At 30.1% G+C, this 22044-nt stretch overlaps 1 protein-coding gene and 1 long non-coding RNA gene across 3 annotated transcripts; both read right to left on the bottom strand.

Annotated features, from left to right (window-relative positions):
* Positions 1–4506: 4506 nt before the first annotated feature.
* LOC126854711 (uncharacterized) lies at positions 4507–7023 on the bottom strand. The gene is made up of 3 exons (XR_007688146.1): positions 6935–7023; positions 6576–6865; positions 4507–5748 (listed from the first exon to the last, which is right to left on the bottom strand). It is a non-coding gene; the product is annotated as an uncharacterized LOC126854711 (long non-coding RNA).
* A 6951-nt stretch (positions 7024–13974) lies between these two features.
* On the bottom strand, positions 13975–20825 carry LOC126854604 (protein singles bar). 2 transcript variants are annotated; one of them, XM_050601537.1, is made up of 6 exons: positions 20707–20825; positions 20339–20429; positions 20110–20227; positions 14810–14992; positions 14382–14522; positions 13975–14105 (listed from the first exon to the last, which is right to left on the bottom strand). In XM_050601537.1, exons 2-6 carry the CDS (start codon positions 20347–20349, stop codon positions 14028–14030), a joined length of 531 nt encoding a protein of 176 aa, XP_050457494.1. In that variant the 5' UTR covers positions 20350–20429; positions 20707–20825; the 3' UTR covers positions 13975–14027. The 2 variants fall into 2 exon arrangements, with proteins under 2 accessions (XP_050457494.1, XP_050457486.1); XM_050601529.1 differs by having other exon boundaries at positions 20110–20269.
* Between the last annotated feature and the right edge of the window lie 1219 nt (positions 20826–22044).

Here is a 22044-nt window from a genome sequence, read left to right on the forward strand (position 1 = left end):
TACACCTCTTCCCCCGTAGACAGTAGCTCCCGCTCTTCTTTCTCCTTCCTTCCTTCTCCATCCCCTTTTCGCCTACCCTCTTATACTCAAAGATCTTCTTCAATCGTGGCTATAGAAAAAAATGCAGACTTACCCATAGTCTCCCCGCTACATAACAATATAGTCAAATTATGGGCACAAGAAAACTCAAATAAGCATTCAGTTCTCCTCCATGATATACTAATCGAAATCGCTAACGACCTTTTAAGACGGGCTCTCAACCCTTACGTTCCCCTTTAATCATGCATATTAACAATAACAAAACAAAAATTAACATAGTCCAATGGAATTGCCGCTCCTTAGTGAGGCGGATGACCTTTATTACATCCTGGACGAATTCCAAATCCATGTTGCTATACTGTGAGACACATATCGATGCAATACTCACCTCTCCTTCTTCTATAACGTCCTCTCTTTTTTTGACCGTAACAGACAAGGCGGAGATGTAGCCGTTACTCATCGGTAAAAAATTCAAATACACAATCATTCATAATGATTCACTAGCTAGAATAGTTATAAAATAGCAGGGCCTTTTGCCATTGAACATATTTTAGCTAAAATTTGGATTGGCAAAAATTCATATATACATATTGGCGCAATATACAAACCTCCCGGAGCCCACTCCTCTTCCTCTAGTAACGCATGGACCGAGTTCCTCTCCATCTGCGAGAAATATAATTCTATTCTCCTAGGCGGTGACTTTAATAATAGAAGTCCTTTGTGGGACTTTGGTGTCATCTGTCCCAATCGTGAAGGACAAAGAATAGAGGAGGCTATTGCAGCCTCCGGACTTGTGTGCTTCAACTCCGGTCCTCCCACCTGGTCCTCGCGGGATATGTCCTCTTTCTCCGCTATTGACCTTACTCTTTCCTCCGCCCCTCTGGCCAGCCGATGTTTCTGGTCGATCCATGAATATAAATTCGGTAGCGATCATTTTCCTATCTTTATCAACATCGACGATATGTCATCGATATCGTTCCCCTGTAGATCTTCCTTCTCCACCTCTCGGGTGGACTGGTCTGTTTTTGAGCGTGAGTGCCGCACTTCCACCAATCAATTGAAACTGAACTCTATTACTTTGGATAATACTTATAATCTATTCATTAGTCATATACATAACTATTATCAGCCGATGCAAGGAAACACGACCACACGAAAAATATTCGCAAGCCTCCTACCGCTTGGTGGGACGAGAAATGTTACAAATTGATAAAAAATAAAAGCACACTTTTCAAGAATTTTAAAGTCCTTCGATAAATAACTACGATAAATATAGCACAGCATTTAAAGCTGTTTCAAAAAATTTTAAAAATAAGAAAAGAGATCAGTTCAGAATTCAGTTTCAAATTCTGTTCCGCTTTATCCCCTTTCTACTCCAATCAAAAAAATTTGACAAACAACCCACATAGCAAAAGTAGATCCGAGATATGTCTATCGGATATATCTGGAGGGATTTTCATATATCCAAGGTTTATTTGTATAAAACCTAAGGATATACTTAGGATATATTGAGAATGCCTATATATTTGCTTATAAGATATCTATGCTTATAAGATATCTATTTAAGTATATCCTAAAATGGATATACTTAGGATATTCAACTACATAACAAAATTCTATCCCAATAATATTCACTGGATGTTTGTAAATGTCTTTTGCTATCTTAGGTTGATCGAAATAATTAAATGATTATATGAAATAATTAAATATACAGGATAATTCATTTTAAATGCCGATATTTAAAATATTTTGAAAAAAATGCATAATATTAAAAAATAATATTTTGAACCAAGTTGTTTTATTTTAAGAGAATAATGAATCAGTTTGCATTATCAAGATCAATGTTATTAAGATTTTTTTAAATAAATGCTCCTATTTTTTACTGAATATTTTATTGTAGCTGATATCGAGACGTAAAAACATTAGATACATGTCTCTCAAGTGATATACATAAGACGATCCGTGCATGCCGGAATATTATACCCATACAGCACAGAAAGGTTGCAGACATTGCAAAATAATTTTATTGAAACTTTGTAATATTGCAAATTGGTTGCAAAACATTGCTACACCATTCCTATACAATTGCGGCAACATTAAGATGTCCGCTTTTTGTAACATTGCAGTAATATTACAATGTAACAATACATTTACTGTGCAATTATATTTATAATAATATGGTATATATAGATGGTTTTTATTTTTACATTTACATACGTTTTCTAAACTGTCTTACATTTTTACAATTATTACTATATACGTATTATACATATTATACAACAAAAACACTTTGACATATTTAAACGTAATAACCATATTATTATAACATAATTAAGTAAACAATAAAATAATTAAATGTAAATAATTTAATTTGAGAAACTTAAAATCTTATTTATATAAATATTAAACTCTATTTTTTATCTTAACACTATGATGTCCGGTGGCTCCACGTTGGTGCCATGCAAAAACTATCGGCAAATACTAAGTATCCAACAAAATAAATATATAAATAAATAGATAAACATATAATACAAAAAAATCCTGTACTTATTTACATATGTATATCCTCACAATTTCGAGAAAATAGAGGGACAGGATTGAGACATGGGAACTGACGATAAGATTAGTAAACAAGAACCTCGAAAAACCGCCGGCGATAAGCGAAATGATGTAAGTCAGTTCTACCGGCGCGACACGAAAAAATCTAGATTAGACGTGCGGACGGCACAGTGTTAAGTAGATAATGAACAAACAATTTTAATTATTTTAAACATTTATCTACCCGATTTCTGAACAATCAATCAAATATCTGAAATCCCTGTGTTAGGATCGTCAGACAAATTATACTGTCAAAAATAGTTATTATACTTTAATCTTATTAGCCGCTCTTTACAACTTTTATATAATCATCGTGACTAAAAATTAAATGCGAGATAGATAGTGCAACACATGCCGCATATCGGTAAACAAATAAACTTACGATTACCAAATATTGATTTTTGTAATGTTTTTGGAAAGTTGCCGTAATTTATCATTCAATATTACAATTACACGTTTCAATAATGTTTAAAAAATATTACATTGCAATTTGCAAGATTGTAACATTACTGCAATGTAACTGCAATGTTTTGTGTTATATGGGTAGTTTTAAATATGAATATATTTTTATAATACTAATTTATTTAACTTATAATTTGAGATATATTTGATGTGTGCTTAATTTTTGTCTTATCTTGTTATCTTATCCTGTCACGTCCGTTCACTCACTTTTTTTTTCTTTTAATCGGCCGCAGTGTCAAAATGATGCCGGATTATTCGAATAGTATTCCGATTTTTGATTATAAGGATCGGTGGATCGATAACTATACACGCATGCATGCGCAAAAGCACGCATGTGAGTACAGCGTGTGCGCAATTAATATATAGATACAATAAAAAACAAAAATTTTTTTTTACTTTTCAATGTAGATAAAATAAAATTGACAAATACTTTAACAAAAAAAAAGAAGTAAAAGAAGTATATATACAATAATTAGAAATATCCTCAGGTAATCTTATGGACCCAGTCAAGTCTGTTCAAACAGATTTTGTCAAACGTCTGCTACAAATTTTTGTCAGCAGTAAGACTGCAGACTGTATACAAAATTTATTTTATCAAATAATGATAGCAGAACATCAGCAGAAATATTACAAAACTTGCTGACATAATTTGACAATAGACCAGTAACAGAAACCAAGCAAAACTTGTATAGAATTATTATAACAGATTGGCAGCAGAAATTGAGCAGGATCTGCGCAATGCAATTTGATGTCAGATTGGCAGCAAAAACCAAGCAAGTCTACACGTACGCATTTTGATGACATATTGTAACAGAAATTAAGCAGGGTCTACTAACATGACATAATATCAGATTAGCATAAAAAACCGAGCAAGATCTGCGCACGCGCAAGACAGCAAATTAGCATCAGAAATCGAGCAGAATCTGCAATAATTTATTGAAACAGTAGTTTATTTGCTTAAAGCTATGCGACGTAATATTCACTTTCTATATCTCGTATTAAAATTCTTGTCATGAGCGTATATGAAGCCTGCAAAATGCGGCTAATAACGTATACAGTTATTTCTATCGGTTCAATTTTTGGATGATTACCATACAGGGAATTCAGATATTGAATTGATTTTTGAAAAATCGGACAAATAAATGTCCGATTTCACTTATTCGGATAATTTTTGTCCGAATAAGCAAAATTATTTAGTTATTATTTATGATATAAAATAGAAATCTAAGATATAAATTGATTTAAAATAGAAATTCCATTAAATAAAATCTTTAATTGTATAAATTAAATTATTTAAATTTTCCTATATTTATTACATTAATATTATATATTTATATATTATTAATACAATATATTATTAATACATAAAACAGAAAATGACATCCCGTGAATGTGATATATCGACTATTGACATCATTTTTGGGTTTCGTGAGATTTAATTTAGGATGTCTAATTATTTATGTTATTTTGTGACCAAAATTTATTATCATTTTGTTACTTGGAATTTTTTTAATGTTTAAATTCATTTAAATGTCCATTTTATATAAATGTCTAGAAGCTGCAGAATCTGCTTGATTTTTGCTGTCAATCTATCAGCAGATTATATTAGCAAACTCTGTTCGGTTTCTGTCGCCAATCTGCCGCCTAGTTATGTCAACAAAGTTTGTTCAAATTTTACCGCCAATCTGTCGACTTATTATATTAGCAGATTCTGCTGGCAAAACATTAGCTGAATGCAAACGCAGTTGATGTCAGTTTTAACAGATTTTGATTAAATCTGCTACCAATCTGCCATCATACTGCTAACATTTTGCTTAAGGGAGATGACTCATTTAATCTGAGTTTGGGATAATGTCGACCAAATTAGGATTCTATGGATATCTTATGCTATAATAGATTAGATGTCCAAGATCGGACATCCTGTGGACGTCCTAATATTGCCTATTGACGGATATCTTAAATCGGATATACGATGGATATTCATTTTATATCCATGGATATACGGACATAAAATTGACATAAAATGAATGTACATAGGACATACTGTGCTATGTGGGAATGCGTTTCTTTTATAACCCATTTAAATCAGCATGAGGTGAATCCTCTAACAATTACATTTCTCTCGATCACTTCAAACAAGCGTTTGATACCATAATCCCTCCGAACTTGATGAACCGAATTTCTAACTCTAATCAGAATTATGCCGGTATCCTTTCTTTCCTAAATGATATATCGATTCTTCACACTAACATAGATCCCTCTTTCATGATACTTTTTTGTCTCTGCTCTGAGTTCCCTTAAACTACGCTTTGCCTCGGAGCGGACTTAATTTTCAATCGAATACTAAGACGTTTTCCTTCTGAAATGCATACTTTTATTCTAAAAATGTTCAATCTCATATTCCATAAATGTTTATTCCCAACGGACTGGAAAAAATATTTTGTAATATTTATCCCCAAACACAATAAAAAAAATGCCTTACGTCCCATCTCTTTATCCAATAACATATTGAAACTGTTCGAAAAATTAGTTTACAAGAGAATGGAATGGTGGGCAGAGAATAACAACATCCTTCCCTCCTTTCAATTTGGCTTCAGGAAAGGGCTCTCGTGCACTGATAGTATTGTTCTTTTAGTTTCTATAGAATCCCTGTAACAGAGTCTGGCCACGTAATAGCAATTTTTGATTGGTCCGCCATTTTTTGACAACTGATCCCGCTGATATTTGAATGGAAATAAAAAATACCATGCTTAATAAATGGAGGTATGATAGCAAATCTATGGCTATGCATAATATTTTTTCTTAATGTGCCTTTATCTTGTTTTTTCAATAATTTATTAAATTTTAAAAAATGTTTTATTTATCATTACATGTTCTATATTTCTATTATTACATAGTTTATTATGTATTTTAATGCAATAACAGTAAATTGTCACAATTGAAATTAAAAATAAACATAGCAAAAACAATATATACATAAGAATTTCTATTGTACAGGAAACATGTGAAGAGACAGTTTGAGTAAAAAAATAAAAAGAGATAAAAAAAAATAAAGAATAAAAATATTATAATAGTAATTTATTGTATTAAAATATTTATATTTAAAAACATTGTAAAATACATAATAAACTATGTAATAATAGAAATATAGAACATGTAATGATAAACAAAACATTTTTTAAAATTTAATAAATTATTGAAAAAACAAGATAAAGGCACATTAAGAAAAAATATTATGCATAGCCATAGATTTGCTATCATATCTCCATTTATTAAGCATGGTATTTTTCTTTTTATAAAAACGCAAAACAATAAATCTTCTGATTTTGGAATATAATTTATGACAATTTAAAATGTGATCAGCAGGAACATCGTTAAATTCAGATATGAGAAATGATTTAAAATTTATATTATCTATATCTAAAAAATATTTAGAATGATGTCGGAATTATTGAAAAAAGATGCAGCACACCCACCCATTTTGCAGAATTATTCTTCATATACTTCTGATCACAATTCAGCACTTTCCATATGTAGCCATATGTAGCAACACTGTCATGCGCATGCGTTCGTTTAGAGTAAGATGACGTATATTTCTATCTCTCTCGCAGAATTTTGCCAAAACTGCCGTGTTGGCCAGACTCTGTTACAGGGACTCTATGTTTCTAAAATTAGAATTTCCTCATTCCGACTTCAGTTTACTGGCGTTTTGTTCCTGGACCTGATTGGAGCGTTCGATCATGTCATACCAGAAACGCTAATACTCCTATTTAAAAAATATTGATTCCCTTTCAAAATCACTTCTTTTATTAAAACGGTGTTAAGGGAAAGTCACCTGGCTGGGTTTGTCTCAGGCGTTCATATGCAAGACCGCACAATCGCGGTCTGCCGCAGAGGTCCATTTTTAGTCTGTTGCTCTTTAACATAGCCTTGTTACGTCTCAGCGACGCTCTTTTTCTCTCTATACCTCAGTTAATGAGAAAAAGATTGCTTTCTATTTTTATAGGGCAACCTGCTTTCACCGGCTATACCCCAGGGACGCCGAGAGCTAGGACTAATCTAGTGGATCTAGGGGAATGATGTAGGCGCGGAACTAGTTGGTTACTAGGAAGTTTCACTAGGTATTTAGGGATATGGACGCAACTAGGTATATATAATTCAAAGGTTAATCAAGTTTAAAGAATAGAATTTTAATATTATAATAAAAGAAAGATATCGATTATGGTTGCGTTTTATAGCAAGTCCGCTTGTATTGCGGGTTCACCATATGCAAGGGGCTTGTTACTTAAGATATATATATATATATATATATATATATATATATATATATATATATATATATATATTAATTAGAAACCGTAAGAGTTAGAGAATTAGGATTTGAAAAGGAACATTATGATAGAAATTAAGGGTAGTTAACAAATTGTGGACACTAAATAATAGAGAGTTAGTTAGATCGAATTAATTTATTATGAGAATTGTCTAAGGAATAAGGTCTTTTATTTAATATCAATACTTGATTATATTATGATTCTAAATTTCTGATAGAAAGAGAAGGTTTAGAAAAGAGGTCGAATGTCGCCAGGGCACCGTAATTAGCGCTCGGCAACTAGGTTCAAGGATTAGGTTGTGTTCAGAAAATTAGATAATAAATTTGATTTCAATTTAATCTCTTGTTGTCATTTCTTGTGGGAGGTTTTTTCAAATTGATAGGAAACGCCGCCAGGGCATCTCGATCAGCGCTCGGCAACTAGGTTTAAGGGTTATATAAAGAATTCATGAAGAAAGGAGGGAGTCGCCAGGGGCACCATAAGCGCTCGGCAACGAGGTTTAAGGATTATATTCAGAATTTAGAAAGAAAGGAGGGAGTCGCCAGGGGCACCATAAGCGCTCGGCAACGATGGATTTTCGGGAAAAAGACCAAAATGTTACAAGATTAAGTCAGGTTTAAACAGTAGTGTATATTTTGCATGGAATTTATAAATCTTACTTAGTATTGATATTATGGTTGTGTTTTAAATAATAGTAGGATAATAGATTAAAGTTGACTGACTAGAAACTGTCAGCCACTTGCTAATGCTTGACAGGGGATTTCTTATTATTTAGAGGATGAAAAGGTAATTAAATGATATTAGGGGTTGTCAGTCAATTCAAATAAAGTTTCTAATATTTATGGAAAGACGGGGTTTATAGTAATTGCAAGTACTTACTGTGATGTGGCAGGAAAATCCTTCCTTCTGTTCAAGTTCTGGTCGTACTCTGTTAGGCCCTTCTCGTCCTTTCTCGTCCTTTAAGACCTCGGTCGTGGATGAAGTAGGCCGGATAAAAGTACACAGACGTATGCATAAAGTTTTTTATTATTTCCTTAGTTTTACACAACTTAACACTGAATCGACAGTAATAATAATTAATATATTAATCGAAATGGTATGGTGAATAGTACGCGAACAATGAACGAATAATACGGAGCGAATAGTAATGAATGTACGAAATAGTAATGAATTAGTAATGAATAATGTTAAATAAGAATAAATGATTCGAATGGTTGAAGACTTCTTAATTGAGTGCAAGAGTGAATGATCTGAATGGTTGAAGACTTTTTAATTGACTGCCGCTTAATTGACTGCCGAACTGAATGCCGAACTGAATGCCCCGAAGGTTCGAAATCGCCGGCTTATATACTGTCGAAACAAAGGGTCTTCGGGCCGTGTGCAGATCACGCGTTGCGCTCTGGAAGGTTTTTAGAATGATTTTGTGGAGGACTTCCGAGAAGGAAGATTTTTAACAACAATTCTTCTGAGAATTGTCGATCGATATGTTTATCTGACTATTAAGTTTCGGCGCTCGTGGTTGTAGCCGTCGCGAGTCCGTTCGACTTATCGCTCGCAATATCAGGTTTCACTGATATGAGGCCTCTTATGCGCATTCTCTTCAGCTTAATTAACATTTTATAATATAAAATCCTTAATAATATGGTTAATATTTATGCTTATTAATTTATGGAATCATTTGTTCTATTTATTTCAGTTCTGATAATAAGTTGGCAATTTATATAAAGTTATGGCATTCTATAGTTTAAAAAATAGATCTTTTAGATAACTTATATGTATTATATGTAATGTATATAATTTATGATTCCATAGAATATAAGTCTCTTAAATTTATATTTATGGTCGCTTGATCGATACTACAATAAAGCATATTAATTTTGTTAAAATCATTTCTTTATGAAAGCATTCGCGCATTATATAATAACCTGTTTTAATTAATATGATTTTAATTATTTATAAAGCATAATTGTATTGAATATAGTATTGAAAGTTTTATATGTGATGTTTTGGATAAAATAATTATAAATATTGTCAACAAATTATTATTATATACGTTTTATGATTCCATAAAGTACGGCGCATTTATTCCTCAATTTAAGAGTGAGTAATTATTATATATATATTTGTCTGTGTGATTAAATATTAAAATCTTAAAAGTTAGATATTAGTATCGATATTATCGAGTGTGAAACTCGCTCGCGAGTTCGTTCTTAAAGTAATCAGCAGGTTAGTTCTAGAAAGTCATTGCTGTACAGCTAGCCTTTTCTAAATAATGCTTCCTGATTCGTCGATCTAAGGAATTCTCAATTCCTTGCGCCATCGATTATTATTACTAACAGGATTAAAATATATTTGGTTTTAGGCTAAATAACCATATGGAACTAGAATGATAAGCGATTAATGAAATTAGTTAACAATTAAAATAAAAGCAAATGGATTACATAATTATTCCATAGGTATTTTGCAGGGATAAAAGCGGTACTTAATTACTAGCTAAAATATAGTTTTTAAAATTGGCAGGACGTTACACCTTGATCGAAAAATGTCTTCCCCTCCCCGTCCAGATATTTATGCACTCAGATGATTTGACAATATACTGTTCTCATCAATAGTATATATCAAGAATCAATTGAATCTGGTTCTAGGTAATTTTTCTCTGTTTCTGAAAGACTAATCTTTCTATCTCCCTCTTCAAATCTTCTTTTACAATTTTCTCGAATATGAATTCCAGGAATTTAAACACTTTGATGCAAACTATCAATATTTACGTACACCTGTACGGAATCTTTTTTTCGAGGACTTCTCGCTTTCTGGGTATTCAGCTGGAGGCTAATTTATCATGGAGACTTCACATCAACATAACGAAAAGGAAAATTTTGCCTAGGTTTAACTTATTGAGAGCTATGACGGGAATAAGATAAGGAGTACATCTCTCAACAATTATGATCTAAAGGGACATTATCCGGTCCGTTCTTAATTGGGGCTGCCAGGTTTTTCATCCTCTGGACAACAAGAAATACACAATCATGTGCAGGCTCGAGTACGCTTCGTACAGCGCTGGATTTAATGCGCACAATGCCAACTAACGTCGTCCTGAATCTTTACAGTGAATATCTCTTCGAGGCCAAGTGGCGATATCTCCAAAACAAATACTTTTGCAAGGTTATTTCTCGCGAATCACAATCCTTCGCCCGCTTCTCATTTCATTGAATGACTCCTCAATGGTCCTGCATTATGTCAGGTCAAGCTATGTGGCTTGGTTTTGATCTGTTCAAACGGATAGAATCGGCTTGGCCTGTCTGATCCTTTTGATGTGAATTATCATCTAAACTTAGAAATAAACACAACTATCGGTTTCACGATCAGAGATAGTGCGAGAGTCATGAGATCTTTTAAATCTTTGGTAAGGCGCTTTGGAGAATACGTCTTATTATTCACGCGCGGATCCAGGGCAGAGATGGAAGGTGCGGTTAAAATCGGGCGGTGGTTATTCCTCATCCCCAATTAACAATTAAAACTCGTCTGAGTGATTATTCATCAATTTACGATGCGGAACTTTTGGCCCTGGAATGTGCCCTACAACAGATCATAAAGCTTGATCTCCCCAGGGCCATCATTTTTCTGAGTGTCTTGAATAGTCTCTCCTCCGCGGACTATAAGGGCAATTTACACCCGGCGGTGTACAGAATTAAATCCATATTTTTTTCTTTTAACAAATCAGGCCGACGGGTTGGCCTTTACTGGATCCCGGCATAAGGGCAATCCGGGTAACGAGATGTTACTGCGAAGGAAGCCTTGCTTTTCCCAGATTCTCTCATAATAGCCAAATGCCATTACACCAACCTTTACTCCCGCTTCAAAAAAGATGCGAAAGCTGACGCAACTAACATTAAAACTGAGAGTAAGGGGGGCAGATACTTCAACAAAATCGAAAAAATATTGGGGCTCCTCCATGGTATGAGGCTTCGGGGGAACCAGACCGGTGATCGTTTTCATGTCCAGACTCAGATCGTTTCATGTCTGCGTCAATATATGGATAAAACATCATTTCCGACGCGGCCTATGCATGTGGACGGGAAACAGACTATAAATCATATATTTTTTGATTGTTCGCTTCTAGTGGAGCATTGGATCCTTAATTTCTGATCTTTACCGTGCTGACTCATTGGTGGACTTGGACATCCCGTCTATAGTGTTTTCTAAAAATACTAAATTATTTTTGACACTACATAAATTCGTCACTAAGGCTAGGCTCAACATATAAATCACTTACATCCAATAAAACAAATAACTAAAAGTTATATATTACATCGCCCTTCTAGGAACCCATTAACTGCCGTAAAAAAATGCGATACACTCTCATCGAAATTCCACGGATGTCAGGCAGCTCGAGCACCAACTGGCGTGTGGGCGGATTCCTAGAGTACCTCTAAGTGCCACACAGAAGAAAGAAAGAAAGAAAAAGGTGTGTTATCTTCTCGAATTTTCGTCACATTCTGCGCACCAAATTTTCGGCAACTTGCAAAATCACCGCGCGAAATAGCAACGTGACGATAAATGTAAACGAAATAGTGGCTTAGTTTACATCGTGCATTTGATACGCGTATCAGGTACTATATTCGTATTAAATTCGTATTAAATAATTTAATATGCACGATGTAAGCACAGCCGGATCAACTTGATACAAACGAACTAAGCAAGAGTATGGTACTAAACTGATACGTGTATCAAATGATGCAAATGACGATGTAAACGCATAAAACAGCTTGGAGTTTTGAAGGGAATGTAGCATGAAACATAACTTCTATAATAATTGATATTATATGCTAAACTTAACTAGAAAGCAATCGACATGAATTATATTAATGTTATTTTTTCTACTTTAGTCTTTTCGATCATGTTCAATGTAAACGCACCCGTATTAAAGCATTAGTGCGTATTAAACTTAATACGCATACCAACGATTTCACGATGTAAATTAGGCCAGTGTTATGATACATAGGTTAAAGCGGGGAGCACACACTTTTGCATAAGCGCATAACAATAAACATAAAGAAATTGATTGGTCCACAAATGTATGCATAAGAAAATGAACCAATCAATTTCCTTATGCTTATTGTTATGCGCTTATGCAAAAGTGTGTGCTCCCCGCTTAAGCGAGGAGCACACACTTTTGCATAAGCGCATAACAATAAACATAAAGAAATTGATTGGTCCACAAATATATGCATAAGGAAATGAACCAATCAATTTCCTTATGCTTATAGTTATGCGCTTATGCAAAAGTGTGTGCTTCCCGCTTTAGGCATAGTTTGTAGTAGTTTCGTGAACGTAATATCGTAAAAAAATACTTTTCATAATGCCGTCGTGTTTGTTTAAAAAGTACGTAAAAAAATACGTCACAAAAAACAAAAATGTAAAATATTTTTCATTTCCAAAAAATCAAGAAATGATTGCGAAATGGAAAATATTTTGTAAAGAAAACGTCAACGAAATTATTAAGCCAACTAGAAAATTTAGAAAAAGTTGTGGACATCATAGAAAAAGAAGGCCTAAAATATATCGCGGGTTATGCCGCTTTTAAATTTGTAAATAAATATAAAAATTTAAGCAATCCTACTGAGATGTTAGTTAATTCAGAAAATGACTGGATTAATTACATCTCTAGAAGAAAAATTATAAGTCCTGCAGATTTATAAAGTAGCAAAAATAATGGATGAAGAATTTCAAGGTTACCATGGATCCTTCATACGGAAGAATCCATGGATATTTAAAACAGTAGCAGATAGTTAAAAAAAAATAAAAAATATAATAATTCCGCGCGAGATTCTATTATGTTTAATTAGAACAAGAACATACATAAGAGTTCGATTAATTAACAAAAAAATTTCAGCAGGAAATAATAGAGTAAAATATAAAAAAATGACAAAATTTACAAATAAAAAATAATTTAATTTTTATCATAGCTTATATATGTTTATTCTTATACGTGTTACATTGTTATGCGTGTTATATTTGTTTAATTATATTTATATGTTTATATAAATTTATATGATTGTTTTATTATTTCTTAAAAATATATTCACTATAATTGTCATTACACATGAACGATCTTTCATTAAAACTCTTTCTTGCCCGAATATTTGTTTTCATATTCGTTTAAATTAAACAAGATGGCGGAATTTTGGCACGCTTTTTTATTTCTATTTCTTTTTTATTCTTATCTCTCAACGTGCGAAGCAGCATCTGAATTATGTAAAATATATGTAAAATATATGTAAAAGAGTACTATACTGAATACTTGTTTTATATATTTTTTATTAATATAATTAAAAGACAATTATTATTAATAGACAAATCTATATGAGGGGGAACAATTTTCTTATGTAATTTAATCTAAATGTATTTATTTATATTAATTATTAAAAAAAATAATTATATTATATGATAAAAACAAAGTCTTTTTGATTTTTATTTGATTCTATTCTTCGATATGATTTGTGTTTGTCTGAATAGAATGTTTGTCTAGGGTTGTCTAGTATTTATATAATTGTCACTTTTATTCACAAAATTATACTGTTGGCATAATATCATAATTTATCTTCCAGTTTTGTAATGTGTGAAGGATAAATATGCATCTGCTCCATGCAATACTCCCACAATACCACTTAAGATCTGCAATATAAATTGTTTACTTTTAATATTTCTTCGAATAAAATACTACATAATATGATCAAATGTTTTTCTTTCATAGAATCAACATTATATTCTTTTATAATGTAATTTTATTAATGTAATTTTGGTTTAATGTTCAGCGCAGACATATGTTACATTTAGGCTTATTTAACAAAAATTATACTATTCTTCTTGTATTATAATGTATGAAAACAAAAATAATGACGCATATCAGTGAAAGCATTGAATGATTTGTTAATGCAATAATCAACTTACATAAACAGCTGTCATAGCAGGATAAACGTCGAAACCGGGTCTCACATAATACTCAGGCATTAGGTATAATTTTGTAGCAAATGCTAAATAGGATGCTGAGCTTAAATACAGGAAGCAGGCTAAAGAGTTGAACATTATCTCCTAATATTTTAATAAAAAAAAATATGTATAAAAATATGTACAAAAAATATACATAATTTTTAGCAAATTAAAGGATTAATAAAATTAATTCATCATTTATATTTATTATAATGTTTTCTCCATAAACATGAGTGATATGCATATACACAAGAGAATAGATATAAAGAGATTAAAATATTTAAAATATTGCAAGTGTAATCTTTTTTTTTTGTTATAATATTTTGTCACTTATATATACTATATATATTATATATATTTGAAATAGATAAATATGTATATATACATACAAACAATGATGATCGAATTAATCTGTAAGTCTTTTCAGAAATTGTGTAACAAGCAAGTAATAAAGCAGAAGTTAGGAAGCAAGCAGATGCCGCGGTCAATGATCCCTCAAAAGCTGAACCAATAGATGAACTATATTTTAAACCATAATTGATGAGCAAGCTTTGTATTAATCCACTGATCATCTAAAATTAAATTGGATTATTAAATTAAATTAAATTAAATTAAAAAATTAAATTATATATATTCTAGCAAACACAGTTTTATAATTAAGTTATAACGGTTACATAACTCAGTGTAACCAAATATAACCAATAATACTACAGGATTACAATATACTCGTTCCTTTTAATTTTTCACTTAAGAAAGCAATAATGTTATGTAGCAATTATATATTTAATTGTAACAATTATATAATGTAATATCATTGATATATTAAGAACATAACTATAATAAAATTAAAATTTAACACATTGATTTAATATTTATATAGTTCTGTTAGGTTGTGAATATTACATCATAAAGTTACATTATAATTTTTAAATGTTTTTGACTATACATATAACCCATACAGCACAAAAAGGTGCAGGAACATTACCTACATATGTATTTATAATAATAATAATGTATATAGATGTTTTTAATTTTAACATGATCTCACCAAAAGTGGCCACCTTCTTTCATCTTTTAAACTAAAAGAAATAGACCATATCAAATATATATCAAATTAAATAGTTGAAACTTAACACTATTGAGCATAGTGGTTACTTCCAAAAGTGGTTATCTATTAATGAACGGGGAGATATGCATAATTTTATTATAATAATGTGAATATTTTGATATGACAAAAGTTAGCACTGTTTGAAACGAATACAACAATAATGTAAATGTTATACATATTATACGAGTTTTATTGATTTGAAATATCACGAGCAATGTCTACTTTTTCATTTTCAGCCTTGCGATATAGTTTAACTTCAAATTGAATATTATGATAAAATGACAACATGATATAAATCAATCTCTGATGCACGAGTTAGAAATTAGTCGTATCGCAGGGCAGAAAATGAAAAAGTAGACATTGCACGTGATATTTCAAATCGATAAAACTCGTATAATATGTAAGATATTTATACAATGATACATTATATCGAATTTTGGAGACTTTTGGGGAAATTTTTTTCATATTCAAAATCAAATTTTATGTAAAAACACAATTCCGTCGTATAGAAGGATGTGTCAAAGTTATTATGTAATTTTCTCAAATCAAAAATTCAAATAGCTTCATTGCAGCAAGCATTTAATAGTGGCAGCTGAAACAACCCCACCGTTACGTAATTCTGCTGAAGTGTGCACGTTAAGGATTAATCGAACAATAGGGCACAAATAACTTTTGAAAGCAACCACTATACTCACAATAGAATTCAATTTGAATCATTTATAATTTGATATATATATTTATTATAATCTATCTCTTTTAGTTTAAAAGATAAAAGGAGATGGCAACTTTTGGTGGGACATTCTATAGATATGGGTATATACACATATACATATATGCGCGTGTGCGCATGCGTGCGTGCGTGTACGTGTGTATGTGCGTGTGTATAATATACCTATACTTATATATATATATATATATATATATATATATATATATATATATATATATATATACAGGGTGGCTCACGTAAAGTGTTATAAGGCAATATCTCAGAAAATATTTGTCAGATCGAAAAATTGTTCATGACAAAGTTTCATGAATTCAAGAGGTCTTTCTAACTATATAAACATCAAGTTGCCCCCTTTTAAGGGGGGCGGGTGGTAAATTCATAATTTCAAATGGTTACATATTTGGATTCTACAGAAAAAAACAAACAACTTTTATCTGAAACATTTTTCTGAAAAATGTTTCTATCAAACGTTATGAACGTTTAAACTTTAAAATAGAAGGTACTCAAATTAATGAATAAAATCATAAATTAATTAAGACTTCGTAGTTTTTCATTTTTTTAAATTTATTAAATGTTCGAACTGTTATTCGTTTTTATCTATGCATTTATTAATTCTTTCTACAAAATTTTGTCTAACTCTAAACAACATATCTACGGTTACGCTAGCGCAAACATAATGTATTCTTTGTTTTAAGTTTTCTATCATCGTAGATGGTTGAGACATAACTTTTTCTTTGACATATCTCTATAAAAAATAGTCTAAAGGTGTAAGATCAGGTGAACGAGGCGGCCATTGAACAGGACCTCCTCGACCTATCCATCTATTACCAAATATTTGGTTTAAAAGAATACGTGTTAGATAAAATTTTGTAGAAAAAATTAATAAATGCATAGATGAAAATGGACAACAGTTTGAACATTTAATAAATTAAAAAAAAATAAAAAACTGTGAAGTCTTTCATTTAATTTATGATTTTATTCATTAATTTGAGTACCCTTTATTTTAAAGTTTAAACGTTCATAACTTTTAATAAAAGCATTTTTCAGAAAAATGTTTCAGATAAAAGTTGCTTGTTTTTTCCTATAGAATCCAAATATATAATCATTTATAAGGGATTCCATTTGAAATTATGAATTTATTACCCGTCCCTCTTAAAAGGGGAGCGGGAATAACTTGATGTTTATATAGTTAGAAAGATCCCTTGAATCCATAAAATTTGTCATGAACAATTTTTTGATCCGACAAATATTTTCAGAGATATTGTCTTGTAACACTTACGTGGGCCACTCTTATGGAACGTTCCAGCCAGACTTTGAGATCTTATAGGAAATTTAATTTTGAACAAAAAATTTCCTATAAACATGGGTCGAAAAATTTCTTTCTTAAGAAGTTATCGCTCAAAAACCTCTGAAATCGTGATTATTTTACACATTTTTCCAAATATCATGGAACTTCTTTAAACAAAAAGTACCGAAACGTTGTAGAAAATTAAATTATCTTTCAAATGAGATCAAAATGATTGTTGTACGTTCCATAGATTTTGATAGAACCAGTTTCAAATGTACAAAAAGTGCTTTTGTTACTTATTATATAGATGCGCATTATATTATATTTGTTACATATTATATAGATGCGCATATGTAATACGGTACGTTAATTACAATTTTGAGAACAGTTAGTTTTTTTCACGTCTTTATTCATTTTCTATTATTACGTGCTACTTTAGTTTAAAAACATTATTTTATTTTCATAAAAGAAAAAGATTTTTATTTTTATTGTTTTTCAAGAAATTTATTAAGTTTCATTTTCTTTTTATTTCATTTTCTTTTCACTTTTTGCTCTTCCTTTTAAGTTTCATTTTCTTTTTATTTTATTTTCTTTTCACCTTTTGTTCTTCCTTTATTAGAGGTTTTTGAGCGATAACTTCTTAAGGAAGCATTTTTCGATCCATGTTTATACGAAAGTTTTTGCTCAGAATTAAATTTCCTAGAAGATCTCAAAGTCTGGCTGGAACGTTTGGAACCACCCTGTATATACAGAGTGTGTCAAAAGTCTGGATATACTCAAATATCTCGTAAACGTTACATTTTAGAGAAAAATATTTCAAACAAAAGTTGTAAGGCTTAAAAAGACGCATTTAATGACAATATTAATTTGAGCATAGGTGGCAAAAGTCAAGTCAAGGTCACCTTATAATTTTTAAATGGAAACCCCCATTTTTTATTGCCCCATTATATTCTTGTAACATATTCTTAAGAACTTTTCAAAACACTATAATAAAGTATTTTTTCATTAAGAATTTTTTGAGTTATTTTGTATTTTAATCTGACATATTTTATTAATATAAAGTATAAAATATCTTGAAAATTATTTAGTGTTCGATAATTATATCGTAATACTATTATGTACAGAATAATAAGATGAATCAAATGGTGTACAGAAAATAATTGTTTTTAAAAAAAGTATGCAATTATTTGCAATATATTTTTTTATAACAATTATTTATTTTTTCTTTACATCATTTGATTCATCTTATTATTCTGTACATAAAAGTATGACGATATAATTATCGAATACTAAATATAATAATTTTCGAGATATTTTATATTTTATACCAAAATATATCAGATTAAGATACAAAATAACTCAAAAAATTCTTAATGAAAAAATACTTTATTATAGTGTTTTGGAAAGCTCTCAAGAATATGCTACAAGAATATGCAATAAAAAATGGAGGCTTTCATTTAAAAATTTTAAATTGCCCTTGACCTGACTTTGGCAATGCCACTTATGGTCAAATTAATACTGTTATTAAATGCGTCTTTTTAAGCCTTACAATTTTTGTCTGAAATTTTTTATCGAAACTGTAACGTTTACGAGATATTTGAGTGTATCCAGACTTTTGACACATCCTGTATATGTATATATATATATATATATATATATATATATATATATATATATAATATTTATATTTACGTAGGTCGATCAAATATGAACGAGACTTTTTGAGCAGGAGCAAGATATTTTAATACTCGTTGCTGTAACAAAAGTGGGCTATTGATAGACACATGTCTAGACGCGCTCTAAGGTGCGCATTTGTATCTATAATCGTTTGTTTAATAATAAGCCCGATGAATAAACAAAAGGTGCCTGTCTCAATTACGCAACGCATAATTATTAAGTATTTATCGCATGAACATGTTAAACTAGCTTGTAATTTTGTGCAGATTACATGTATAGTTTGATAAGAATATATTATCGAAATCTTAAGTATGTAAATAGCATAAATTTTTTGTGAAGGTTGAGAAAAAATTACAAATTTGATATACTTGAAAATATTCAACAAATTCGCGATTTTATTTGAAAACGACCGACGAATAATTTATGAAATTAGTAAAAGGATTGGCATACTTATGGAAGTGTGCAATGATCACAGAATGAAGTACGATTTCGAAAAATCACTACATGATATCGGGCTAAATATTTTTACATGAATAGAGTATCGTTAAAGAAATAGAGTATTGTTAAAGTATAGTTGATATTGAATTTGATGAGAATTAGTGAAAGTTCATCTTTCGAAATTTTGGATTTTTCCAAAAAAGGGTGATACGATTGCTCTAACTTTCGCAAATTTCGAGATATCGGGCTAAATATTTTTACATGAATAAAGTATTATTAAACGATGCTTGGTGTTGAATTTGGACATATTTGTAATTACGATTACTGATATTATGGAGGAAAGAAAATCAAATTATGAGGAAGCAATGTGCAACTTTCTAATTTGCACAATGTTTTACTTGTTTTTCTCATATTTCATTAGATAATGTATGCCATTATAATTACTTACCGTTTCCATAATTTTTACAATTCCTGGTAAGGATTTAAAAAATTCTATATGTATGCACGTGCAACATCTGAAACAGCAGCAACTGACACCACCCGCACCGTGCGTACCAGAAGACATTCTGAGAGGAGAGATAACCGATCTATTATTTATACCCATGATTCTACAATATATTGCAAACAATTATTTTAATGCACGTGTTGTTTATATAAATCGGTATTTTTTATTAAACCTTTTACTCATTGTCAATATTTATATGTTCTCTCTCTCTCTCTCTCTCTCTCTCTCTCTCTCTCTCTCTCTCTCTCTCTCTATCTATCAATCTATAAAAAATGATTTATCATTAGAATGTTAAAATTGTTTACTTTTATTTATAAAATAAAATAATTTTTTTAGATAATTTTATTATTGTAAATATTAAAGCATATTTTACACAATAAATTTGATACATAATAAATTATATTTTTTTATTAAATTAAAAAAGACATTTTTAAAAATTGAATATAAGATTAAATCAAATTTAAAAATGTAAAAAGCTGATTAATGGAAAATTTGCGACGTATTAAAAAGTAATTTTAAAATAATATTATACGTACTTACAGATTCAAATAAAAAATTTAAAATTTAATTGTGGATTTTTGTGTTCTCCCTGAGAGAAATTTTTAGAAAAACACGGCGGACACGACTATGATCGACGATAGTTTTAAACAGACTGAGGATGTAGGCATCTACACAGTTTGAATGTGTTGCAACTCCCCCGTATAGTATTCGACGCAAGGGAAATTACTGTCTATTTCTGGCACGTGCTACAAATTCAGAACGTTTTGTCAAGTGACTCTGTAGCAAGAGGAAACAAAGAATTAAAAAAAAAAGATATCTCTCATACTTGTTTTAAGGTTTTATAATTTTATTTTATTTTATTGCTTCTATCTTACAACACGAGTGAATATAAAAGTGATTGAATTTAACAAAATTTTACATATATTTACATGTTTATAATGTTTGTTTTCATAATCTCTTTATTGTAAATTTCAGGAAAATAATTAACATTTTAGTGTATTTTAGATATCCAAATTAAAATAAACTAATGTAATATAAATCGAGTATGGTAAAGTTTAATATAATTATCATTATACAAAGAAAAGACACTAATTTGTGTGTACATAACGTCCCAAAATTACTAAATATTCTTTTAATAGCAAATTTTCTAACCAATTTTGAATTAATTTTTTTTTAGCAAAAATATCGAGAAAGATTTAAATCATCATAGAAAGATTTTCATTTTATGTATATACCTTTTGTAACTAATGATAAATTAAATTTTTATTAAAGTAAATTTTATCCAAAATTTACTATATGTATATAAAACATTTACTATATGTATAAAAAATATAAATTTATCAACATTTTAGCGCTCCATAAAATTTAATTTGTGAAAATCCTTTTTTTTAATTGTTTATAACTTGAAAACTATTGAAATGCTCCGAAAAAATCATACAATTATTAAATTTATTTGATATTTGAAATGAACAATCGAGCTGAGAAGAAAAGTAAGAATAATAATTGTTTAAAAATTGACATTGATACAAATGAATAAAATTATTGGTAATATTATGTCTATTCTCTCAAGAGAATCTATAAATATCTTTAACACACAAATAGAATTTATAAAGTTATTTATTATAATTCTAAATATTTACGGACAATTATAAAAATATTTTAAAGGCTTTTAGAATAATGAGCATGTTTTATCAAATAGCAATGTTATATTTCAAAATATGTTTTATTTTTCATTATACATAAAATGTACGGAAAAACCTAATACGTAATTTGGAAAACTTATTATCTATGAGGAAAAGAATTTTGTATTGTCACTTTGATAATGTTTCCAATAACATACAGAGAAGAAATAAAAATAACATAATGATTTATAATTTA

Source organism: Cataglyphis hispanica, chromosome 1, assembly GCF_021464435.1.
Source record: "Cataglyphis hispanica isolate Lineage 1 chromosome 1, ULB_Chis1_1.0, whole genome shotgun sequence".
NCBI classification, from domain to species: domain Eukaryota; kingdom Metazoa; phylum Arthropoda; class Insecta; order Hymenoptera; family Formicidae; genus Cataglyphis; species Cataglyphis hispanica.

Excerpts from the sequence above, each read along its gene's own strand:
- LOC126854604 (XM_050601529.1), bottom strand. Across the intron at positions 14,993-20,109 it reads TTGTAAAAATTATGGAAACG|ATGATCAGTGGATTAATACA; the intron begins GTAAGTAATTAT and ends ATTTAATTTTAG. Across the intron at positions 14,523-14,809 it reads TAATTCGATCATCATTGTTT|GAGATAATGTTCAACTCTTT; the intron begins GTATGTATATAT and ends TTAAAATATTAG.